This window comes from Megachile rotundata, chromosome 9 (genome assembly GCF_050947335.1).
Source record: "Megachile rotundata isolate GNS110a chromosome 9, iyMegRotu1, whole genome shotgun sequence".
In the NCBI taxonomy this organism is placed as follows: Eukaryota; Metazoa; Arthropoda; class Insecta; order Hymenoptera; family Megachilidae; genus Megachile; species Megachile rotundata.
Genome location: NC_134991.1, coordinates 11,479,839 through 11,503,791, shown reverse-complemented (window position 1 = coordinate 11,503,791; position 23,953 = coordinate 11,479,839). Strand labels below are relative to the sequence as shown.

Sequence of the window (23,953 nt, the reverse complement as noted above, 5' to 3'; positions counted from 1 at the left end):
TATTATAAATATTAGGTTATATCAGGTTAGGTCTGGGCCAAAGGTTAGGTTATATTAGGTTAGGTCAGGCCCTTAGGTTAGGTTATATTAGGTTTGGTCGGGGCCCAGGGTTAGGTTATATTAGGTTAGGTCAGGCCCCTAGGTTAGGCTATATTAGGTTAGGTCAGGCCCGTAATTTAGGTTATGTAAGGTTAGGCCAGGCCCCTAGGTTAGGTTATATTAGGTTAGGTCAGGCACCTAGGTTAGGTTAGATTAGGTTAGGTCGGGGCCCAGGGTTAGGTTAGATTAGGTTAGGTCGGGGCCAGGGTTAGGTTATATTAGGTTAGGTCGGGGCCCAGGGTTAGGTTAGATTAGGTTAGGTCGGGACCAGGGTTAGGTTATATTAGGTTAGGTTAGGCCCTTAGGTTAGGTTATATTAGGTTAGGTCGGGGCCCAGGGTTAGGTTAGATTAGGTTAGGTCGGGGCCAGGGTTAGGTTATATTAGGTTAGGTCGGGGCCCAGGGTAAGGTTAGATTAGGTTAGGTCGGGGACAGGGTTAGGTTATATTAGGTTAGGTCAGGGCACCTAACCTACCTAACCTGCCCTGACCTAACCTGATCCAACCTAACCGGTTAGGTTGGAAAAGGTTAGGTCGGACCCTAGGGTTAGGTTATATTAGGTTAGGTCGGGGTAGGTTAGGTAGGTTAGGTCGGGGTAGGTTAGGTAGGTTAGGTGCCCAGACCTAACCTAATATGACCTAACCCTAGGGTCCGACCTAACCTTTTCCAACCTAACCGGTTAGGTTGGATTAGGTTAGGTCAGGGGCCACCTCACGTGAGCTCACGTGAGGTGACATGCGTGAGCTCACGTGAGGTGACATTCGTGAGCTCACGTGAGGTGACATGCGTGAGCTCACGTGAGGTGACATGCGTGAGCTCACGTGAGCTGACATCCGTGGCGTCACGTGACGTCCATTCTGACCTAACCTAATCTGACGTATCCTTACGCCCAGACCTAACCTAATATAACCTAGCCTTTGGCACGGACCTAACCCAATTTAACCTAACCTTGAGCTCTGACTGATAGCAATAACAGTAGTAGGGATAATAATAATAGTTCCACCCATAGTAATACAGGTAATAAGGATTATTTATATTAAAAAAAGATTATTATTATTAATAATAGTTATAACGATAATAGAAGGAGCAGTATTGGTAGTGATATAGGTTAAATTGATAATAATAAGAGCGATTAGGATGATGATAATAGTTCTAACTATTATAACAATAGTTATATATGTAATAATATAGGTTATATTGATAATAATAAGAACAATAAGGATAATGATGATAAAAGTAGTAATATGCGTAGTAATATTGATAATAATAGGAGTAGTAAGGATAACTACAATTCCAGCGATGATAGCAGTCGTAATGTGCGTAATAATATTTATAATAATATGAATAGTAAGGATAATGATGATAAAAGTAGTAATATACGTAGTAATATTGATAATAATAAGAGTAGTAAGGATAATTACGGTCCCAGCGATGATAGTAGTCGTAATATGCGTAACAATATTGATAAAAAGAAAAGTAGTAAGGATAATTACAGTTCCAGCGATGATAATAGTCGTAATATGCGTAATAATATTGATAATAATAAGAATAATAAGGATAATGATGATAAAAGTAGTAATATGCGTAGTAATATTGATAATAATAAGAATAATAAGGATAATGATGATAAAAGTAGTAATATGCGTAATAATATTGCTAATAATAGGAGTAGTAAGGATAACTACAAATCCAGCGATGATAGTAGTCGTAATATGTGTAATAATATTGATAATAATATGAGTAGTAAGGATAATTACAGTTCCAGCGATGATAAAAGTCGTAATATGCGTGATAATATTGATAATAATAGGAGTAGTATGGATAATTACAGTTCCAGCGATGATAGCAGTCATAATAGGCTTAATAATATTGATAGTAATAAGAATAATAAGGATAATGATGATAATAGTAGTAATATGCGTAATAATGTTAATAATATTAAGAATAATAAGGATAATGATGATAAAGGTAGTAATATGCGTAGTAATATTGATAATAATAAGAGTAGTAAGAATAATGACAGTTCCAGCGATGACAGTAGTCGTAATATGCATAATAATATTGATAAGAATAAGAATGATAAGGATGATGATAAAAGTAAAATTGCATTTAATCCTTTATTTTTTCCTATCTCGCTCGTGCTTTCCTGATTTTTCTTACAATTGTAAATAAGTACATGATTTCTTTTGTTTATTTATTGTAACTTCATAAATACATACAATTTGCAAATATATTTTGGACAATTTTTAATTTATGTAATTCTTTATTAGCTTAATTCTTGGTCGAAGATCGAGGCAGATTGTGTGTATATTCAATTTTGGGACTGAAAAATAAAAGCATTTATAATAACATATTTATTGTTGTTGCACGATTTAATAATATTTTTACGTGAAAGTTAGGACATTAGTAAACAGAAAATGTTAATTATAAAAATAATAAATTGAATAATTATTTATAATGTAGTAGTTTAAGGCCTAAACTACTTTTAAGTAGCGCGCAGATCAGTGTGGGCAGTCCCAGTGCATGCGCAGTAAGCTATGCGTAGAAGTCCTCAGTAGCGTATACGCTTTGATGAAATATAAGGTATCATTAGGCCCTAGTGAGGGAAAAAAAATAAATCTGAAGAAAATTGCAGGAAAGAGAATAAAAGGGTTAAATAATACAACAGATTATATATAATAAAAATAATATTAAATTTATTTATGATTATTATTATTTTTTACGTTTGCAGCCGATTTGTTATATGAATACCAATATTTGTTGCAAGAGCAAAGGAAAAAGATACCGCTCGATTTTTATCGGATCTATTTCTTTGTTATTGTTTCTCTGATATTATAATTCTCGCACGTATAAAATATAGTTATTCAAAGAGGTCCTTCCAAGTCGTTTTTCTTAAATAATAAATTCATTTAGTGTTTTAAAAGTTGTTGCGCTTGTGTGTTATTTTAAATATAATAATCTCCCATATTCCATCATATTATTCCCATTATATTATATTATATAATTCACGATATATATATGTATATATAGTTGTATAGTTTTATACAGTCATATATATAACTAACCTAAACCAGCCTAATGTAATCTAACCCAACCTATACATTCATAGTTTACAGTGCAATTATAAGAATTTTTGATAAGATATCATGGGTGTATATATCAGAATACAATTTATTAAACTAAAAATGCACTTTAATTAAATAATTTATTTTACAATTATTTTTACAATCACAATGTACCCAATACTATACAAATACTTAAAGTTTAAACACAGAAAATTAAAGTTATAAAGCAAAAATTTGGTACTTAACATATCATCTTAATGTAATTTTATACAGCAATTTAGTGCCAAATAAGAAAACAAAAATTACGAAGAAATTCCATGATCTATGAATTAGTCTCTTCATGATCAATATTTACTGCTTCTGTAGCTGTTTCTGGAGGAGGTGGTACTAAAGAAAGTATGGAATCATGAGTTAGGATTTGCTTTCCCCTATGTACTGGAGATTTATTTGATACTTTATCATTTGTCTGAGCTGGACATTCAAAATGTACGCAATGGAAAACCTAAAAATAAAATGTTTATAATTATTTAATATAATTTATATAAAATTTATTTACTTATAGCTACTTTTTAAATATTATATTTATTAAAAATGCACTGGATATATAGATAGAATATTATTTATAAATAATGACCTCATTTGCTGTGTTATGTGTTCCAACAATACGTATAAAAACAACAGGGCGGGGCGGATCAAAATGTATTGTTTGCCACGAACGACAAGCTTCTCTAGTTTTATCAGCAACTAGAACCCAATTCCAAGAATTGCCAGATACTTCTATATAATAAGAATATGAACGATCATCGCAATCCCAAAGCAACAACCTATAATTTACCAAATTTATTTATTAGACAACAAGTCGAATGTATTAACATATAATAGTGTAAATGTATACCGCATAGAGTTTATAATATAAGGTTGTCCAAGTTGTACTGAAATAGAACCAGATCCAAGTTGATGACATGTGTATCCACTGTCCCAATCATAATTAGATGTATCACCATTCAATAAAGCATCTCGGGATCTATTTAATTTAATAAACAATTTGTTAGGAAATATTTAATTTTACTTTTAATTCTTATTAATAGCTGACATACCTACAAACACCTTCTGTAACAATAGCACTTCGATCCATAGTAGCAATATTTCGTGTTGGGACAACAAATCCATCACAAAGTTTTTCTGTGTGATTTGTATAGTAAGCTTCAAAACTTACAACATGAAAAACCTTTCAGAACAAAAGTTTTAAAGATGAATATTAAAACGTCTTCGTAAGATAAACGAAGTCCGAATAAAAATTACTTAATTTTACCTTATTTACAGTGTTATTTGTACCAACAATACGAATATATAGAACTACTCTTGGCTCAAAGTATAAATATTGCCAGCTACGACAAAAATATTCTCTATGATCTATAACTCGAACCCAATCTTCCTGATCCATGGATACCTAAAAATTTAAAAATTTACATACATACAAGTATGGAAAAACAAAAAATAAAAGAAAAAAGCCCCAAAATGAATTACTAATATACTTTATTTTAAACTTACTTCTATGTAGTAAGAATATGAACGCATATCTTTATCCCAAAGCAGCATTTTAACATGATTAATGATACACTGAGTACCTAATTTAATCAAAATACCATGCTCTTGTGATTCTGTAATGGTATGCCTAGTGTACCTAGTGAAATAAAAATATTTTATTTAAATGAGTAACTTAGACAATTAATTCATTAATTTACCCTCGTTCCATGTCGTAGTTGTTTGTATCTCCATCTAAAAGATAACTTCGCATTTCACCCTGTAGAACTTGAGCACCATGCATAGGATGAGCAACATTTTCATCAATAAGTAATCGACCTCGATAATTAAGATCCGAATCACGTGTCTGTGTTCTTGAAGCTATTGCATCTAAGATTACTTCAGGAGAAATTAATTTAGTAGGTCGAACAATGTTTAGAAGATCCGTGATAGAAACCAAGCTCAGTCGTACTTTTTCTATAGAAGTAATTTTATATTCATATAACATACGTAAATCCTGGTATTTCTTTAAAGTTTTCTTATGTCAGTTTATATATTTACCTAACACACTTTTATCATTAGCATCAGGATTTGCTTTTACCCATGCTCGCACAGCTAAAAAAATGTCGATTTCTGGTGCATAAAAAGAATCTCTTGACACAAGCTCATTTAAAGCAGCAGCACTTAGTTGTAAGAAACTCTCATGCTGTATCACTTCACATGCATGCTTATCCATATATTCATGGCAAACCTAAAATAAATGAATTTTGTTGGATTAATGTTGCAAATATTGTTTTTATAGATAATTATGATATTGTATCATTACCCTAGTAAGAAATTCTAGTCGATAGAAAAGTGCTGCATCAAATACCAAGCAAACATTTTTTATATTTAATATTTCTCTTAAGTAATCTGATATAGAGGTTTCTAATTCTGAAAACCCGTAGAGATGTGCTAATCCTAAAATATCTAAAATCACCTAAAAATAACAATTAAATAATTCAAATTTATGGCTTAAATTAAAATTAAAACTAAATAAATACCTGTTCATGTCTATCGGTAAGAGACATTCGTCCTGTATATATGTACTCAAGTAAACCTCTAAATGCAGCTAAATTAGCATCTTTCAATTCAATTTCATGTTGCATTGATTCTTTTAATCCTCCAAAAAGTAGAGCTCTGAAATATTGACTACGCGCAGCTAAAATGATTTTATGACCATTAAATCTTTGACCGCCAACTATTAAAGTCACATCTGAATAATCATCTGAGAGATATAGAGCACCAATATCCTCAGACAGGTAACTAATATGTTCTATATCACCAGAAGGTGGATTCAATCGATGATGAGAACTCATTTCTAATATCTTTTCTTTGATACAAATCTTATATTTCCTTTTCACTTGAGTCTTTTTACTCTTCAAAAACTTTCACTTGTTGGTAAATATATACAATTTGTCAATGTCAAATAATATCATTAGCATTGTATTTTAATACACTGAACAGTATTTTTTGTCAACATTTATTCTATGGCAACAAACAAAAAGTCAAAGAACATAAATTTAATAAACACTTAATAATTCTTAAAATAATAAAAACAGAGTTAACTTTTAACTTGTAATGTTTAATCCTTAATTTCTACATCATATAGCTTTATATCTATCAAGTACTATACAACCTTGTTTTGAAACTGAGTTGTCAGTTTTCACTGCTAGAAATTACAGAAAACTTATACAAACGTAAGTAAATTCTAAACAAATCACATTGATATAAAAACAAAATTATATTTGGTTTGTAAACGCATTATTTCACATTTAGCGGATTTCACACTAAACTTCATTTTCATTATACATCACATACATCAGCATACACTTATCACCACATATGTAAATATCATAGACTTATGAAATCTAAAGACAGAAGAAACACAAGCTACTATCAAAATAAATATCGTAAAAGAATAATTTCTTTTGAAAAAGGTCGAGTTCAAATTCTGGAACAAATTTCATAACAAAGTTTATTATATTTTTATAATTAATACATATCCGAATACTTCATTCCGCAAGAGGACAACTTTATTATAGTCAATGATTGCATAGAAATTATATCTCTGTAGATCATATTTATCAGCCAACGAATTTTAGTCCATTCTGCGCATGTAAGTTCTGATTGGTTCCAGCAGTCCTTCTAATGAAGAGCAAAGTGCATGCGCCTTTAAAATGTTTTTGGTACCAAAAATATATACCCAGTGATTCGAATTTGAACAGTATTCTGTATAAGAAAAACGACAAAGTCTTTTTGATTAAATTATCGGAAACTTTGAAAAACGTTAGTTATGCAAAGTTGGGCTAAATTTTTACAAACACACTCCCTCTTTCCAGACCTATTTAACCGTTGGATGTGATTAAAAGATTCAGCAAATTAAAAAGATTTTTTGACCTATAGTAAAATTTCACTTTAAATTTCCCGCTCGTTTGGACAACCAATTTAAAGGGGCAGCATTTTCGAGACATCAAAGATGCCGACAAAGAGTGTTGCGTCTTGTTGTAGTCCTACCCTTTGATTCAGTAGTGGAGACCTCTTACCTTGGTCGCCATTTTCCCCAGGAAAGTCAGATTTGCACTTGATACGTCAAGTTAGCCTAAATTTGATCTACTTTTACTCTGGAAGTAATGTCAGAGTGGTACTTTTACATAATTTGTAACATATTCTTATCAGAATTAAGTTAACAGAGGATATTAATACATTCCACTGTTTTCAAGTTGATTATTCAAAAAGTTAATGGTACATTTTTTAAACGAAGATTTACGATTTGACATTTATTATAAAACTATTTTACATGACAAGACATATATAGTATTTTATACAATTTTATTACGGTTTTTAATCAAAAATAACAATGGAAGATCAACAATTAAGTAATTTAATTAAATGGCTAGATACATTTGATTTACAAACTCCTCACTTAACAGCTGAAGATATAAGTGATGGCGTAGCTTTAGCAGATGCCTTGGCCCAAATTGCTCCAGAATGGTTCACTGCTGCTTGGAGAGCAAAAATAAAAACTGATGTTAGTTCAAACTGGCGGCTTAAAGTTAGTAATCTTAAGAAAATAGTTGAAGCTGTAATGGAATATTACATTGAATGCTTAAATCAACAGTTATCAGGTTATATTAAACCTGATGCGACAAAAATTGGCGAACACTGTGATAATCATGAATTACGTCGTTTATTACAATTAATTCTTGGGTGTGCAGTTAATTGTAATCAAAAGCAGCAATATATAACAAGAATTATGGGTATGGAGGAAACTGTTCAGCAAGCAATTATGCAAAGTATTCAAGAATTAGAGGGTAATATGAATGGACCAAGATTAAGTTTAGGTACTAGTCTTAATTTTGAATCTTTAGACGTGGCTGATGGTAATCAGCAAAGGCTATTAGCAGAGCTTCAATTAAATGTTGATATGAAAGAACAATTAGCGCAGAAGTGTCATGAACTTGATCAGCAGCTATCACTTTTACAAGAAGAAAAAGCAGTATTGGTAGCAGAAAATAAAAAACTTCAAGAACGGTTAGATGAATTTGAAAATCCAGAAGAAACTGGTTCCATTTTAAAATATTCTGGTCTCAGGAAACAAGTGGAAGCATTGAAGGATGAATTATTTAAAGTAGAAACTTCCAGAGATGATTATAGATTAAAAGTGGAATTATTAGAAAAAGAAGTATTAGAGTTACAGTCTAGACAGGAAGATTTGCAAAAAGCTGCAGATGAAGTCAATCATCTGAAAGATGAAATAGACGCATTAAAGGAAACTGCAGATAAAGTAACTAAGTATGAGCTTACAATAGAATCATACAAAAAGAAAATGGAAGACTTAAGTGATTTAAGAAGGCAAGTTAAAATATTGGAAGATAAAAATTTGGAGTACTTACAATCCAAGATCGACTATGAAGAAGAGGTTAAACGGACTGCAATGCTACGTAATCATTTGGAAGTTTGTAAACAGCAACTTGCAGAAGCACATCATAAATTAGATGAACAAACTAATAAATGTGATAAATTGGAGTTTGAAGGTAAAAAAATGGAAGCAAAATTAAGTACTTTACAAAGGGAAAGAGACAGATTAGTCGTGGAAAGGGATGTTTTAAAAGAAACAAATGAGGAATTGAAATGCACACAATTACAAGCAGCAGAAAATATAACAAAACCTAGTACTGATAGTACTGTTACAAATATGGAAATGATACCGCTTGAAATTAAAGCAAAATTATTATGTTTACAATATGAAAATAAAATGTTGAAACTCAAACAGAAGGGTAATGAAGATAAGCTACCAACAGTTCAAGATCTATTACAAGATTCAGAAGAAAGATTAAATACACTAAGAGGTCAAAATCGCAAAGCAAATCAAAGAATAATCGAATTAGAAAACAGATTGGAAGAAGTGTTAGGAAATCATTCAAATGGTGATGTTAAAACTGATAATGGTAATTTAGGACAGAAAATAACACAATTGCAAGATGAGTTAAGAAGAATACAGGCAGAAAAGGAACGTTTACTGTTACAAGTTGAAGAACGAGAAAATGCATTACAGGCTCAAAAACAGAAAGCCTTTGCTCTTCAAGAAAAATTAACACGTCGAGAATACGATAATGCAGCACTTGAAGAACGTTATAAGAAATATGTAGAAAAAGCAAAAAGTGTTATAAAAAGTTTAGATCCTAAACAAAATAATTCATCTCCAAATGAAGTAGCTGTTTTAAGAAATCAGATTTTAGAACAACGTAAAATTATGGAAGATATGGAACGCTCTTTTAAAGAATCTAAATTAATTACAGAAATGGAAGAAAAACTAATATTATCTGCTTTTTATCGCTTAGGTTTAAGTTGTCATAGAGAAGCAATAGATCAGCGTCTTGCAGCCTTAAGTTCAGGTCAAGGACAATCTTTCTTAGCAAGACAAAGACAACCGTCTGCTAGACGTCATCCACCTTATAATTCTAAGTAAGAACTAATAAAAGAATTATGTTTACTAATTTTATTCAGAATGATGCTTATATTAATGAAGGTAATTTAAATTATAACATTCATTTATATTTATTGTAAAATGTGCTGTATAACTACTGTTAATTATTGACAAAACAATTTTATTTACCATTTTATAAATGTACATAAATACACGAATTCAATGTATATACTGTATATGTATATTACTGATAATGATGCTATTAAAGCATATTAAATATTTGTACATATTATTGTATGTATGAACATTAATATGTACTCTTATGTTTCTACTTGAGAGAAATATATTTAAAATGACATGCTTGTTGTATTTAATTAATATGTACTGTATATTATTTATACTGAAAAAAATATTGAAAATTTTGATTTTGTATAAATATTGTAAAATATAAAAGCATTATTAAAGAGATATTATTAAATCTAATGTATCAAAATAATGTATCTGAAAAAAAAGAAGAACTATTAGAAATAAATCAAATATTTAATTTATTGCAAGACTTTGGCATACAAAATATTATAAAGTAAATACACAAAGTATATCTATTCAATTCCTGTTCTATATTTTTAATAATTAATCATTATATTCATTTTTTTTAAGTACATCTAGCATGTAAATATATACAATAAAAATATAATACGATCTACTGTTTCACATTGTTCATATTTATACTAGTTCAATAATTTTGCAAGATTTCCACCATTTAAAAGAAATATATAAAAATATTTTTAAAGCACATAGGTAAATACAAGTGTTGGGAGAGGATTATGGTTATTTATATATATATTATCCATTTAAATGTTACTTAATATTATGATAAAACATATTTAAAAATGTAATTTCAATATATACAATACTTAAATAGTTGACAAATATATTCTTTCAAGAATGGTTTCTCTTTTATGATGTAAGTTATCTGTATATGTTGATTGCCTACTGTTTTGTATCATGGGCTTTGTATTTTGCATTTTCATTACTTTTTGTATATCAGAATAACATCTTTGATAATAAAATATTGCATTAAGAAATTCCCATAAATTGAATTCTGGCCATAATACGTTAGTAAAGTAAACACATGTATTTGATACCTGAAATTTATAAAATTACATAAATATATAAAATGAGAAATAGATTATTGTTACACTTACTTGCCACATAAGAAAATCACTGAATCTGACTTCTCCAGAAGTTCGAATTAATAAATCAGGATTTGGTGACTCATGAGTATATAAACTATTGGAAATAAGATTTTCATCAATATCTTCTGGAAAAATATCACCATTCTCAATGCCTTCAATTACATCTTTAATAGCATGTGTAATTTCATCTCTAGCTAAAACAGTATATAAAAATAAATTAATTTTATTTATACCAAATAATTGTTGGATTTCTACTATAATTTTATGAAATGAAACGTGATAAATGTATAGTTCAGTTCTTTAATGTACATAGGAGTACATAACATATAGGCCTTGCAAAGTACTTACACGTGTATGCAAATGCAATATTAAGAAATACTTTATTATGTTCTTTAGTAAAGATCATAGATTCTGCTATTAATTCTTGTATTTTCTGAGGTAGTAATGATAAGTTACCAATTATACGAATACGTAATCCATGTTTTCTTGTTTTATCCCTAAATTAAAATGTGTATTATTTGTTGCAACTGTAATAAGCATTAAATTTCTTTGTAAGTCTAAATGATTTTTAACATACTTTTCATCTAATAAACGTTGAAACTTTTGCTGTGCAAGGTTTAAAAGTCCATTTACTTCTTCTTGCTGTCGCTTAAAATTTTCAATACTAAATGCATAAAATGTTACTTCTTCTATTCCAAAATCTCTACACCATTGTAAAGTTTCAGCAAATTTATCAAATCTTAAAATGAATAATTTTCAATAACATAAAACAAAATAATCTCAAAATAAAATAAAGAACTTATATTTACATATAATTCTTTGTTTTACTAATACACACCCTTTCGCATGTCCATCTACTTTTTCCATTCCATTTTTACTTGCATAACGTCTATTACCATCCATTATAAATGCTACATGTTTTGGAATATGACCAGTTCTTAAAATTTTTATAAGCAAAAGTTGAATCCAATTTAAAGTATTCTCTCTTATCCATGACATTGTTTATAAATATGTATTTATATAGTGCTTATATATATTAGATTATATATATATACATTCAATATATATTGAAAATTTATTTTTGTACATAAGGTTTAATAAATAATGGTTAAATTAGTTCGAGTTATTTTAATATTTAATTTACATATAATTTTTTAAATTAATTTTAAATATTTAGTAATTTCTTATCATTTTGTATATTTTATATGTTAGAATACAACATACATTCAACTTTATTACAATATGTATACAATTTCACTTAAGTTGTTATTTTAAGAAAAACAATAAATGTTACTTTATAGCGCATTACAGTTTATAAGAAAAAACGTTATAAAATCATTATCCTATTGACACGTCGACATTTAACCTCATTACAATTTTGAAATATGTACATACAAATGTCATCTCTACATATTGTAGGAATGTATCAATTTATTTCATATCTTTTATTTGTATAATATATATGTTAATATATTTATTTACAGAAATTAACAATTATTATAGAAATACATTTTATTTCTAAAAAAATTACATACGTGGTACTGCATACATACATATAGATATATATGTATACACATATCGTTACACATCGATATTTCGAGTTTATTCGAGTTAGCTAGCGTCCATCTTGAAGTTTTAGGTTTTGTGAAAAAATGTATTTTATGTTTTTATTCATCATAAATATATGTAAGTATCGAATAATTATAATAATAAATAATAATAATTTTATAGTATTAAATATCTATTTAAAATGATTACAGAAGCAGTTTAATCTTATGATTCATAAAAATTTCTGTATTATATCACGTTACAAAATGGATACAAATGTTATCACAATACTGAAACACTTGTATGATTGAAATTGAAACATCGGCATTTTTCGTATTTAATTAATATATTAAAATGTTATCTATCAAATTTTAATATAAAACATTAGATAATTATATTAAATATAACAATATTTTTTCCTTAATATCAGTTTTCTTAGTTGTTACCTATGCTTTAACTTATGTTGTTTTAGAGTTACGAATGTTTGTTTTAGTTAAAAATTTTCTTTAATTTTATCGCATAAATTACAAGTCAATCGTTAATTACCATTTATGAACGTATAATGACAATAATTACAATGGACTTTGTTTCGAAGTTCACTTTGCTTTATGTAATTTTTAAAATCAAAATTATCTACTTTTTTCGTGTTTCTTGCTATTGCGGTTTTCCGTCACTCTATTTTTAATTTCAAATGTACCGCGTTAAATGGTGCAGACACTGTCCATAAATATGTTTTACAGCTATTAGAATTTTTAACAAATATTAAGTACAGAATATAACAATAACATCGAACCTATTCATCTTACTCTGTTTCTTGTTGACTCATTAAAGAAAAGAATACAGTACTTCGTTGCTTCGAGGGCATACTAGTTAAAATAAAGTTGCGCAAGGTTCTAAGGAACGAGATACAGCCCTGTATAATACGGTACGTTATGTCGACAATCGGGTATGGGGGGGACTACTTTCCGTTGAGGAGGTGAGCGTGCGTGTGCGTCTCGCGGTCGAGACCTCGCAAGAGAGAAAATGAAATCTGAAATGGTTACTGCCGCGCTATGACCCTACAAAGTAAATGTTTCTCTTTGTCTGTGAGTGAATAATAAACAATTGGCCAGGCAAAATGGAGGGTAGCGGGTCCAAAAACGACACTGCAATTGCACCAGGTAAAGAATGAGAGCGATAAGCGCCTTTACCATCCGCAACGAAGCGAGGCGTGCGGTTCGTTCCTAAGCAACATTATTTCTTACAGAGCTGTACTTCCTAATCGCCAAATTCTTAGCGGCGGGGCCTTGTCGTGAAGCCGCGGATGTAAGTATTATCGACTGAAAAATTATGAAATTTCGTTCTAACGTATCGTAACGACAATGCACGTTCTAGGTGCTGAAGCGTGAATTGGAGCGAGCTAAGGTAAGACGATTGGTCTGAGTTGACGTTTTGCCGGGGTGACACTATACATACCCATCGGCTCCACATGGTTTGCACGTGGTTTCTGCTTGTCAAAACATTAGAATTTCAAGGTCGGCGACCTTGATATTCGATAAATTCTGCCAATTTTATCTCGAACATCATTGATCAACCAATCAACTTATTTTTATGATTTTTGTCTTTTTCGTAGGTTTTACCGCAAAGACTAGATTGGGAAGGGCATGTACATAATCAAACATTTGAAGAACTAGTAAGTAAAGCAGTTCTTTGAAAAGAATTTTATTTGACGTATGTCGCACGTAATGAAATGGATTAATTATTTTATGGAATAATATTATGGCAAATTTTGTTTTGCTTCGTCGTAAAATATTTGATAAATACCAATGTACGAAGTACCCCTAATAGGGTACTACCCCTTTTCTGCCCCACTCCTCAACCCTCCCCCTTCTCTCTCCTTTCGTACTGCTGTTGCACAAGTATCCCCCACTACTCTACTTTCGACCAATGAGCATTAACTTCCGGCCATCTTGGATGAACTGATCAATGAATATATCTTATATTCAGACCTTATTTATAGAAACTAGTGTTGTGCGTGACGGGTGGGCAGTTCGGATTGGTCGTGCTTGCTTATTTGCCCCCTGATTGGTTACAAATAGGAACTACTTTAAATTAGTTACATTTCAATTATTAGCGGGAATTGATACTATTTAATGAAACGTGATTTTATATCTTGTTATTAACATATCTTGCATTTAATTAAATAATTAAAGATATTATTAAATTAGTTACTAGATGAGGCGAACAATGAAAAAATATAAATTTAAATTTACAGGAAAAGAAATACTCGCATATTGGACCAAATCATTTATTACAAATATGTGCCAGAATTGGTCCGGTATTAGAAAAAGAAGTACCACCATGTATACCAGGAGCAATATCGCTCCTTGGTGTAGGAAGACAATCTTTGTTACGTACCCACGAAGGTAAGAATAAATATCAAAATAATATTAGTTATAAACTTTTAAATATATTTATGTGCATATTTCAAATTTGTTATAGACATCCAACGTCAGATACATGGAATCATTTCTTATTCTGGCAGGATAGGTGGAAAACCTTTTGTGAAATCACCTTATAGTTTATCAGTGCCTAATATAGGTAAATTCGGTGCTATATCTTAAAATTTTGATAAATTTTGATAAAAAAGTTTATAGTTCTATTTATTTTTATATTTTTATAGTGTATGTGCTTCAAGGAAGGGAGAATTCAGGACCTCTGAGCAGGCGAGAAGCAATACCAACCAAATTCTATAATAAAATGCAGTTGTATAGACACACATTAGGACATTTATCTGCAGTGTATTGTGTTCTTTTTGATCGTACAGGAAAATATATAATAACTGGTGCAGATGACTTACTTGTTAAAGTATGGAGTTCTATCGATGGACGATTATTAGCTACTTTTCGAGGAGCATCAGCCGAAATTATGGATATAGCTGTAAATTTTGACAATACTTTACTCGCTGCTGGGAGTTTAGATCGAATATTAAGAGTTTGGTGTTTCCAAACAATGTCTCCTGTAAGCAATTAATAGCTTTCTCTTCTATTTCATTGTTCAAACTTTATGTTAACATTATATCTCACTTTGAACCTTTCTAATTTCTTATTAGATTGCTGTTTTAACTGGGCATTCTGGTATGATTACATCTGTAAATTTTTGTCCTATATCTTGCAACGGTGTATATTATTTAGTTTCCACAAGTACAGATGGATCTGTTGCTTTTTGGTCTCATACTAGAAAGGGCAAAGAAAGAGCCGTTTTTCAGTAAGTTCTGATATAATTTATTTATATCTTATTAACTGATACCATTACAAATCATTATGATAATTAAAATGCTGAATATATATTATTATCATTATTAAAATTGATTGCATTAATACTATTACTTTTAGAGCAAATATGTAATGACATTTAAATATTAAATATTCTATATCTTTTATAGGCCAAAACCAATTCAGTACCATGAAAAGATGCGACCTGGTCAGGCACAAATGATATGTGCTTCATTTAGTCCTGGTGGTGCATTTATGGCAGCTGGTTCAGCAGATCATCATGTCAGAGTATACGCAATGTTAGGAGATGAAGGTCCACGCAGAGTTTTAGAGGTCGAAGCAAATTCTGATACAGTTGATAGTATTCAGTGGGCACATAGTGGTTTGAAATTCATTTCTGGTTCTAAAGACGGTACTGCAAATGTATGGCATTTTGAACAACAGCAATGGATGTACAAACGTTTATTGATGACTACAAAACTGCCTGGGTAAATTAGATATTAAATGTATTTACATTACAATCATTCAATGTTTATTAATGTAATTTTAATAATTATATATTATTTTTTATTATGTTCAGGGAAACAGAATCGGAAGATGATTCTAATAAAAAAGCCAAGGTAACTATGGTCAGTTGGGATGTAAGTGATGAATGGGTTATTACAGCAGTAAATGATAGTTCACTCAAAGTATGGAACGCAAAATCAGGTGAACTTGTAAAAGTTTTGCGTGGACATAAAGATGAAGTGTTTGTGTTAGAATCTCATCCGATAGATCCCCGTGTCATATTAAGTGCTGGGCATGATGGGCAACTTATAATATGGGATGTTTTAAACACAGAACCAATAGCTTGTTTTCAAAATTTTATTGAAGGACAAGGTAATGGTGCCGTTTTCGACGCAAAGTGGTCTCCAGATGGAACAATGTTAGCAGCAACAGATTCTCACGGGCATCTTTTAATATACGGTTTCGGATCTGGTGTTGAAAAACTTAAAATAGTAAGTTTTATTATTATTTGTTTAACATAATTGAATTCAATGTATATATTTTGTATGTTATATTTATATACTTTAATCGATTTTTTTTATTTAGGTACCTAAAGAATTATTTTTCCATACGGATTATAGACCATTAATACGGGATGCAAATAATTATGTTTTGGATGAACAAACACAGACTGCTCCTCATTTAATGCCTCCACCATTTTTAGTGGATGTTGATGGAAATCCTTATCCGCCAGCATTACAAAGATTGGTTCCTGGGAGAGAAAACTGTAGAGGAGAACAATTAGTACCAAATATTGCAGTCGGTGCAGGAGGTACATATATTATTTCATTTCTATTATTCTTCATTTCATATTTTTATACGTATGTGTGATAGTACGTATAAAAATTGACATTATACTTAATAGGAATGCAAGAAGTTATAGAAGGTCTTCCATCTCAAGAACCGCGATCTAATATTGACCAATTAATTGAAGCTCTTGCACAAAGACAAAATATTAACGTTGAGGGAGAAGAGGGAGTTGATAGAGACGAGAATTTAGCAGAACAACCAGTCCGTCAAATGGCTAGTCCTCGAGGAAGTAGATCTGGTTTAAGAAGAGCTGGAGATGTTGAAGGTGTACGACAAAGTAGTGGTAATTGGCAAAGAGATAATACTACACCTTGGAACAAGCCGATCCTTGCTCGACCAATGAATCCAGCTGTTAGGGAAACACAATTTGAAGCATTGTATGTGTTATATAATTTACAATATAACTAATTAATTCTTCAACTATGATTGCTATTAATATAATTTTTATGAGTCAACTAACTTCTTAAAAAACTTAATGTAAAACATTTATAGGGATGCAATGGCTGAAATGGAACTTGAAAATTGGAGACGTGAAATGCGAAAAAGACCACAACCAATATCAGATACTGCCAATACTGAAGGTAATATAAGTAGCCGATTAGCAAATCGAAAACGTAATAGAACTGCCAGACATGGTTATAGAACACGCGCTACACGTGGCGAGGAACAAGAGGATGATGAATTTGAGGTATTTTATTTCACTAAAAATACTAATGCATAATACCTAATAAAACATTTTTATATTTAATTATATTTACAGAATCCTGATAATGGAGGTACAACAGGAAGTTCAAGTAGTAGTAATAGTAATGATTCCACTGCTCACGAAGAAGACTTGTGTTCTGATAGTTCAACTTCAGAATCTAGCACTGAATATTCAGATTGGATTGCCGATCATGGTTTAAATTTGGAACCACCGAAAAGAAGTAAACGTAAACCTGTTAAAAAACGATCTCTTACTCCACCTAGTGACGCTGACAAAAGACGTAGTAGGCGCCCCAAAAAGAAGGTAATTAAACAGTCTTTAAACACGTAATTTATTATTTCCACGTCTGAAACTTTTTTCTTATTTGAAGGATATTCCTGCACCTAATGGTATTGACGATATCCCAGAAGTTTTTAGACCTTCGGAATGGCTTACTGAAATAATACCAAGAAAAGCTCCTTATTATCCGCAAATGGGCGATGAAATAGTTTACTTTCGGCAAGGGCATCAATTTTATTTAGATGCTGTTAAAAATAAAAAAGTGTATGAACTTGGTCCACGATGTGAACCATGGAGTAAAGTTAATATAAGAGTAAGATTCTTATTTTTCAAATAATTTACGAATATTTCGATTTTAAAACAAATTATTTAAAAAACAAATTTACTTCTTTTACAGGCCCAAGAATTTGTAAAAGTAGTAGGTATTAAGTATGAAATTCGTCCGCCACGACTCTGCTGTTTAAAGTTGGCACTGATGGATGAAGATGGCAGATTAACCGGAGAAAATTTCACCATTAAATACCACGATATGGCTGATGTATTAGATTTTCTAGTTTTGCGTCAAACGTTTGATACAGCTTTAGCACGTAGTTGGTCCGAAGGAGATCGATTTCGTTGTATGATTGACGATGGGTGGTGGATGGGCCAAATTCAATCGATGGAACCTTTAGATGAGGACTTTCCAGAATCTTTTTTTATGTGCTTCCGCGTGAGATGGGATAACGGTGAATATGAAAGAATGAGTCCGTGGGATTTGGAACCAATTGATGAAAATAGTATGTTTCGTACTTTTAACAATTAATGCATGTATACTACTTAATTCGCACGACAAAATTTGAAAATATTGCGTATTTGAATTAAGATAAACATTCGCTAAAACGCAGACAGATTTTTATTTTAATCAGTTATAAGTAGAGATATGCGGGTATTTAAAAATTTTTAAATGATTACCCGCATACCTCTAATTATAAGTATCAAATACACAAAATATTATATAAAAAGCATTTACAAAAATTTATTGCAGGACTTCCCGCAGAACTTGGAGGTGCAGTTCCCGTACTTCCAGAAGAAATACAAACGATATTGTATCAACCTCATGCGGAAGAATGGCCAATGGGAGACAGAGAAGCAACATGTCGTAGAATCATACGTGGATTGGATCAAGTGATGAGTCTTGCAATCGCGGAACCTTTTGTGGCACCTGTTGATCTCAACATATATCCTACATATGCATTCGTTGTAGAATATCCTATTGATTTATCAACTATAAAAGCCCGTTTTGAAAATCACTTTTATCGAAGAATAACATCTGCACAGTTTGATGTTCGATACTTAGCAACGAATGCAGAACAATTTAACGAGCCACACAGTCAAATAGTAAGGCGTGCAAGAATAGTTACTGACTTATGTCTACGTATCATAAAGTAAGATTTATTTTACCTGCATATAAACACTTCGTATTATTTATAGTTTAGTTATTTATTTCATTTCAATTAATACAGAGAAACTACAGAATTGGATGTACCAGCTCTTTATCATCAGTTAGTTGATACATATCATTCGTCAGAATCAGAGATTGACATGGAAGATGCGAAGGATAAGCCTTCTACTAGTACACAAAAAGCAAGTTCAAGTAGAAATTCACGCCCGCCAGAAGTATTAGACGATTGGAAAATAGCATGTCGACAATTACTAGAAACTTTATGGCAATGTGAAGATTCTATTCCTTTTAGGTAAAATGAGTTACTACTAGTCTATTATAAAAAATTCTTTTAAATGATATATCATTTTAATCTTTACATACCACTGCCATAAAACTTGAAGTTGCAGTTTAAATTTAATGTTTATAAAATTTCTTTATTACGATCCTTTAGAGAACCAGTTGACAGATTAGAACATCCAGATTATCATCAGATCATAGACACACCAATGGATTTGCGTACAGTAAAAGAGGATTTATTAGGGGGAAACTACGAAACTCCCTTACAATTTGCCAAAGATATGAAACTAATATTTACAAACAGTCGGAATTATAATACTAATAAACGATCGAGGGTAAGTTATATTATAAGAATATAACAAATAACATGTCAAAATGTTTTATAACACCATTTACTTTAATATAGTATAATATTTTTCTAGATATATTCAATGACAATAAGATTATCAGCAATGTTTGAAGAACATATGCGAAAAATCATTTCAAATTGGAAATCTGCCAGAAGACGCAATAATAACAAAGCAAATACGAAGGGAAAAGGTAAAAAGGGCCCAGTTCGATTAACGAATGGCACTGGTACGTTTCAATCTTACATACATAAAATAATTGACGAAACAAATTATGATTACAAATCTCTAAGTATTTTGAAATTCAGATTTCCAAATATTGAAATTATTATTATGTAAAATGTTCTATAGAATTAACCTATATAAAACTAAATATGCAGTTTCATCAGAAAAAATTAAATGAAAATGTATTTTTTTCTATATCCAACTGTATGTATTTTTATAGGGCCTTCGAAGTCAAAGTCTGCTCGGTCAGATGATGATGAAGAAATGAATAGTGAAGATGACGATGAAGATTTAGATGAAGTAGAAAAGAATAATCATAATGTGTTTGCACCAGGTATGTACTTCATTCTTATTGAGTCTCAATAAATAAACACACGTTTCATTTTTATAGTATAGATTTTAATTGGGTATAGATAAGATACACATAATTACAGAAAAGTCACTTTTAAGGATAATGTTTTATATCTGTATATACTAATAGACAGTAAAATTAATGATGAATTGGTTTGTTCAATAGGGCCATCACGTTTGACAAATGGTCATACTAAGCGTTCTGGCACTGCATCACGGCCAACGCTAAAACTTCGAATTGCTAGGGGTGCTGTATCGAAAAAACTAAAAGAAAGTGAAAGTGAAGCTAGTGATTCAGAAGCTTCAATAGAAAATGAAAGTAGTGGTAGTGTACCTATAAGAAGGACACGAGCAAGGAAAACAGTACATAGTGCTAGTGCTGATAGTAGTGATTCTGGGGAGGTATATACGCCCAGTCGTCGCGGTAAGCAAACTCGAAAAAATCGTGCGAAAAATAGTAAAACTAGTAAACAAGTAAAAGCGAAGTCAAAATTAAAAGTTTATGAAGAAAATAATAGTGATTTGGTAACTGACGACGATGATGATGTGTTCACTACAAACGAGTTTTCAGACGAAGAAAGTGAAGAAGTAGTTATTAATAGAAGTAGAACCAGATCGCGAAAATTAGCATCCACATCTGAACACGATGATAACTTTAGAAGCATAGCAAAAGGTGGAAGAAACAATATTGAAAGTCAAAGTGAAGAAGATGAAGAAGAAGATGAGGACGAAGATGAAGAAGAACAGTGTCAAAATGAAGCTAATAACCAAGATTCAGAGAGTGAAGAGTCAGATAAAGTTTATAGATCATCAAAATCTCAAAGAAGAGTTCGTCGATCGAGGGAACGGCAAAATCAAGAAACTGTACAAAATTCAAGAAGAAGTGGCAAACGTCCTCGTTATAATGAAGAAAGTGATGAAAGCAATACGATGCCAGTTAGGAACCGACGTAAAATTAAACGTCGGTACTACGCGGAAGAAAGTGACGATAGTCCAGAGCCTGAAAATGTAGCAGCAGGCATTAGTATAAGTAGTAGGGGACGTGTACGTAGAATGACAGAACGTGCACGGGCTTTTCGAGCTCTTTTAGAATCACCCTAACAACATCTTTCACGCTAGTAATAAAAATGTAAATTATTCATTTGTCAAATAATTCTTACAAACATTTATTTAAGAATACTGTAAAAACTAAAAACGTTATTTGATAATGTTTGTTCTTTAAAACACGCGACTGTATCCATATTTATAGCGTTACACTAAATTTGTGTAAGCCCCAGGATATTATGCCGGAAAACTTTACACTAAGATCATACATAGATAGACATACGTATAAACACTTGAAATTGTCATAGCAATTCATGGTAAATACTGCTATAAAGTACTTCCATTATTACAAAGCACATTAATGATATTATTTTCTTACATTTAAATACATGATCAGTTAACCGTGTATAAGAAACATTTAATAGTAAGCGAAAATAGTTGATAATTTTACGATATTCTTTGGTTCTATGGGTATACTTTTTATATGGTTTTGCAGATTTTACCGTGTCAGTTATTTTCATATGAAATATTCATAACTTGTATACCATTCCCGATATTCAAAATGTAATTACAATTAAATTGTTACATGATTATTTTTGCAAGATATTCTGAACTGTTATTAATGTATACTATTTACTAATACAGATGGAAAAATATTTACAAATTCTGAATTTCTATACAATAACAGTAGTGAAAACGAAATAATATATGATAGTGTTTGTATTACATTGTTAGAAGTATGTTATTGTACCTGGAATTATATAAAAGAAATGCCCATTTTATTCAGGGAATATAATGTTAAGCTTAGCTAAAATTTCAACTCCTGCTTATTTAAACAAAGTTAATTGACAAGTGAAAAGCTACTTTCATGCAAACATCTTAAAAAGTAAGAAAAAAGGTATTGTCTGTTCAAATATACAATTAATAAAATTGATTATCATCAACGCTTATATTTGCATTTGATGAAACTATGCAGTTAAAAATACAATGTAAATCTTTTTAATAATAATGACATTTATTTCATGAATTTAATAATTTTACATTTTTCCAATGCGATGATATTTTGTTTATCTTAATAAAAATAACATTGGTTTCAAATCCATTGAATTGCATAAAAACATGAGATAATAAAATTTTTATTACGATGTATTTTTAATATTCACCAATTAAATCAAGTGTTTGTACATTAAAAAGAAAATTGTACTTATTTTTCATATTTTGTAAATTATGTTACATGAGGCAGTGCCTTTATAAACATGATTATTTATTTGAAGAATATGGGTAAAACTTCTTTTCTATCCATTTCTTGAAAGAGTACTTGAGAATTGCATCAAATGGTATTCATATTCTCTTAATTAAATTGCTTCAATAATGGCACTGTTTTCGCTTTTTACAATTATACTTAAAATATAATGTTATCTGTAAATATAAATGCAATTTAAAGTGATTACAATTTTTTTTAAATAACATGTAAAAAAACGTGCGCTTTATATGATCTGTAGTATGAAGTAGTAAGTTTTTACATGTAATTTATATGTCCATTAGAGGATTAAGAACCAATGCTCGTGCGACTTTAGGAATTTTTCATACATAGAAATAGACAATTTTTTAGATTTATATAGCATAAAAATTAATTCACTTACTGTACAATAGATTACAAGTTTTTCAAGACAGTTATGCAACCAACAAACTAACATAGTATAAGAATATGTGCACAAATATTGGAAGTCTTGACTGTCTCGAGTCATTGTGATACTAGCTTAAGAATATTAAATATATTAATGATATAAATATTAATAACTAGGAGTATAACGAATATTTTTTTAATAATGCCTCAAAACATAGAGTCATATCATGTGGATTCAAGAAGTCAAATATTTGATTATACTAATTTAATACAAATATTAACATTCATCATTTAATTAAATATATTACCATTAACATATTTCATATTTTAATCTTCAGAATTAATATAATTTTGTGTATATAAACATTGTTAAGTAACAAAACTTAATTAACATAATAGTTTCGATTTATGTAAAATTTTAAACTTTAGTTGTGAAACCAATGTGCTTTGTTGCATACTTAGTTTATCAAAACCCACCGTCACCAATAAAAAAAAATATTAAATTGTTTCATATTTGCTATTCATTTATTTTAAAAAACCTATGACATACTTTTAATTAAGGACTTTCATTTCATGCATTAATTCATTCCTAATTAAAATTAGAAATAAATTGATTTCGTAAAATTTTTTAATTTTCATATTTT

General features: G+C 30.4%; 4 protein-coding genes across 6 annotated transcripts; 2 read left to right on the top strand and 2 right to left on the bottom strand.

The window, feature by feature from the left end:
• Positions 1–3,268: 3,268 nt before the first annotated feature.
• Positions 3,269–6,786, bottom strand: BTBD9 (BTB (POZ) domain containing 9). 2 transcript variants are annotated; one of them, XM_012293047.2, is made up of 11 exons: positions 6,366–6,786; positions 5,731–6,214; positions 5,514–5,666; positions 5,249–5,438; positions 4,909–5,164; positions 4,715–4,847; positions 4,476–4,613; positions 4,261–4,391; positions 4,059–4,187; positions 3,798–3,987; positions 3,269–3,665 (listed from the first exon to the last, which is right to left on the bottom strand). In XM_012293047.2, the coding sequence occupies exons 2-11, from the start codon at positions 6,043–6,045 to the stop codon at positions 3,486–3,488; spliced, it is 1,815 nt and encodes a 604-aa protein (XP_012148437.1). In that variant the 5' UTR covers positions 6,046–6,214; positions 6,366–6,786; the 3' UTR covers positions 3,269–3,485. The 2 variants fall into 2 exon arrangements, with proteins under 2 accessions (XP_012148437.1, XP_012148438.1); XM_012293048.2 differs by having other exon boundaries at positions 5,731–5,888; positions 6,366–6,784.
• Positions 6,787–7,586: 800 nt separating this feature from the next.
• Positions 7,587–10,014, top strand: hook (hook microtubule tethering protein). Its single transcript, XM_003706624.3, has one exon. It carries the CDS (start codon positions 7,587–7,589, stop codon positions 9,696–9,698), a length of 2,112 nt encoding a protein of 703 aa, XP_003706672.2. The 3' UTR covers positions 9,699–10,014.
• Dhdds (Dehydrodolichyl diphosphate synthase subunit) lies at positions 7,595–11,988 on the bottom strand. Its single transcript, XM_003706630.3, has 5 exons — positions 11,691–11,988; positions 11,430–11,591; positions 11,201–11,349; positions 10,862–11,046; positions 7,595–10,801 (listed from the first exon to the last, which is right to left on the bottom strand). The coding sequence occupies exons 1-5, from the start codon at positions 11,849–11,851 to the stop codon at positions 10,571–10,573; spliced, it is 888 nt and encodes a 295-aa protein (XP_003706678.1). The 5' UTR covers positions 11,852–11,988; the 3' UTR covers positions 7,595–10,570.
• Positions 11,989–12,447: 459 nt separating this feature from the next.
• On the top strand, positions 12,448–23,820 carry BRWD3 (bromodomain and WD repeat-containing protein). 2 transcript variants are annotated; one of them, XM_012293050.2, is made up of 23 exons: positions 12,448–12,538; positions 13,232–13,560; positions 13,647–13,705; positions 13,775–13,804; positions 14,013–14,072; positions 14,655–14,805; positions 14,882–14,980; positions 15,063–15,400; positions 15,492–15,646; positions 15,825–16,142; positions 16,235–16,652; positions 16,747–16,972; positions 17,135–17,387; positions 17,503–17,698; positions 17,771–18,019; positions 18,087–18,308; positions 18,393–18,771; positions 19,020–19,419; positions 19,498–19,728; positions 19,870–20,050; positions 20,138–20,291; positions 20,508–20,621; positions 20,805–23,820. In XM_012293050.2, exons 2-23 carry the CDS (start codon positions 13,518–13,520, stop codon positions 21,737–21,739), a joined length of 5,211 nt encoding a protein of 1,736 aa, XP_012148440.2. In that variant the 5' UTR covers positions 12,448–12,538; positions 13,232–13,517; the 3' UTR covers positions 21,740–23,820. The 2 variants fall into 2 exon arrangements, with proteins under 2 accessions (XP_012148440.2, XP_003706685.2); XM_003706637.3 differs by having other exon boundaries at positions 17,066–17,387.
• The last annotated feature ends 133 nt before the right edge of the window (positions 23,821–23,953 follow it).

Bases quoted from the DNA above. Each gene is read 5' to 3' on its own strand.
- Dhdds (XM_003706630.3), bottom strand. From the start codon at position 11,851: ATGTCATGGATAAGAGAGAATACTTTAAATTGGATTCAACTTTTGCTT. The intron at 11,047-11,200 runs GTAAGTACTTTG...ATACTGTTTTAG, and splicing joins TATTGCATTTGCATACACGT to CTAGAGATGAAATTACACAT. The intron at 10,802-10,861 runs GTAAGTGTAACA...TATAAATTTCAG, and splicing joins GTGATTTTCTTATGTGGCAA to GTATCAAATACATGTGTTTA.
- BRWD3 (XM_003706637.3), top strand. From the start codon at position 13,518: ATGGAGGGTAGCGGGTCCAAAAACGACACTGCAATTGCACCAG. The intron at 13,561-13,646 runs GTAAAGAATGAG...TATTTCTTACAG, and splicing joins CGACACTGCAATTGCACCAG to AGCTGTACTTCCTAATCGCC. The intron at 13,706-13,774 runs GTAAGTATTATC...TGCACGTTCTAG, and splicing joins CTTGTCGTGAAGCCGCGGAT to GTGCTGAAGCGTGAATTGGA.
- BTBD9 (XM_012293047.2), bottom strand. From the start codon at position 6,045: ATGAGTTCTCATCATCGATTGAATCCACCTTCTGGTGATATAGAACAT. The intron at 5,667-5,730 runs GTATTTATTTAG...TGTTATTTTTAG, and splicing joins TTACCGATAGACATGAACAG to GTGATTTTAGATATTTTAGG. The intron at 5,439-5,513 runs GTAATGATACAA...CATTTATTTTAG, and splicing joins GACTAGAATTTCTTACTAGG to GTTTGCCATGAATATATGGA.
- hook (XM_003706624.3), top strand. From the start codon at position 7,587: ATGGAAGATCAACAATTAAGTAATTTAATTAAATGGCTAGATACATTT.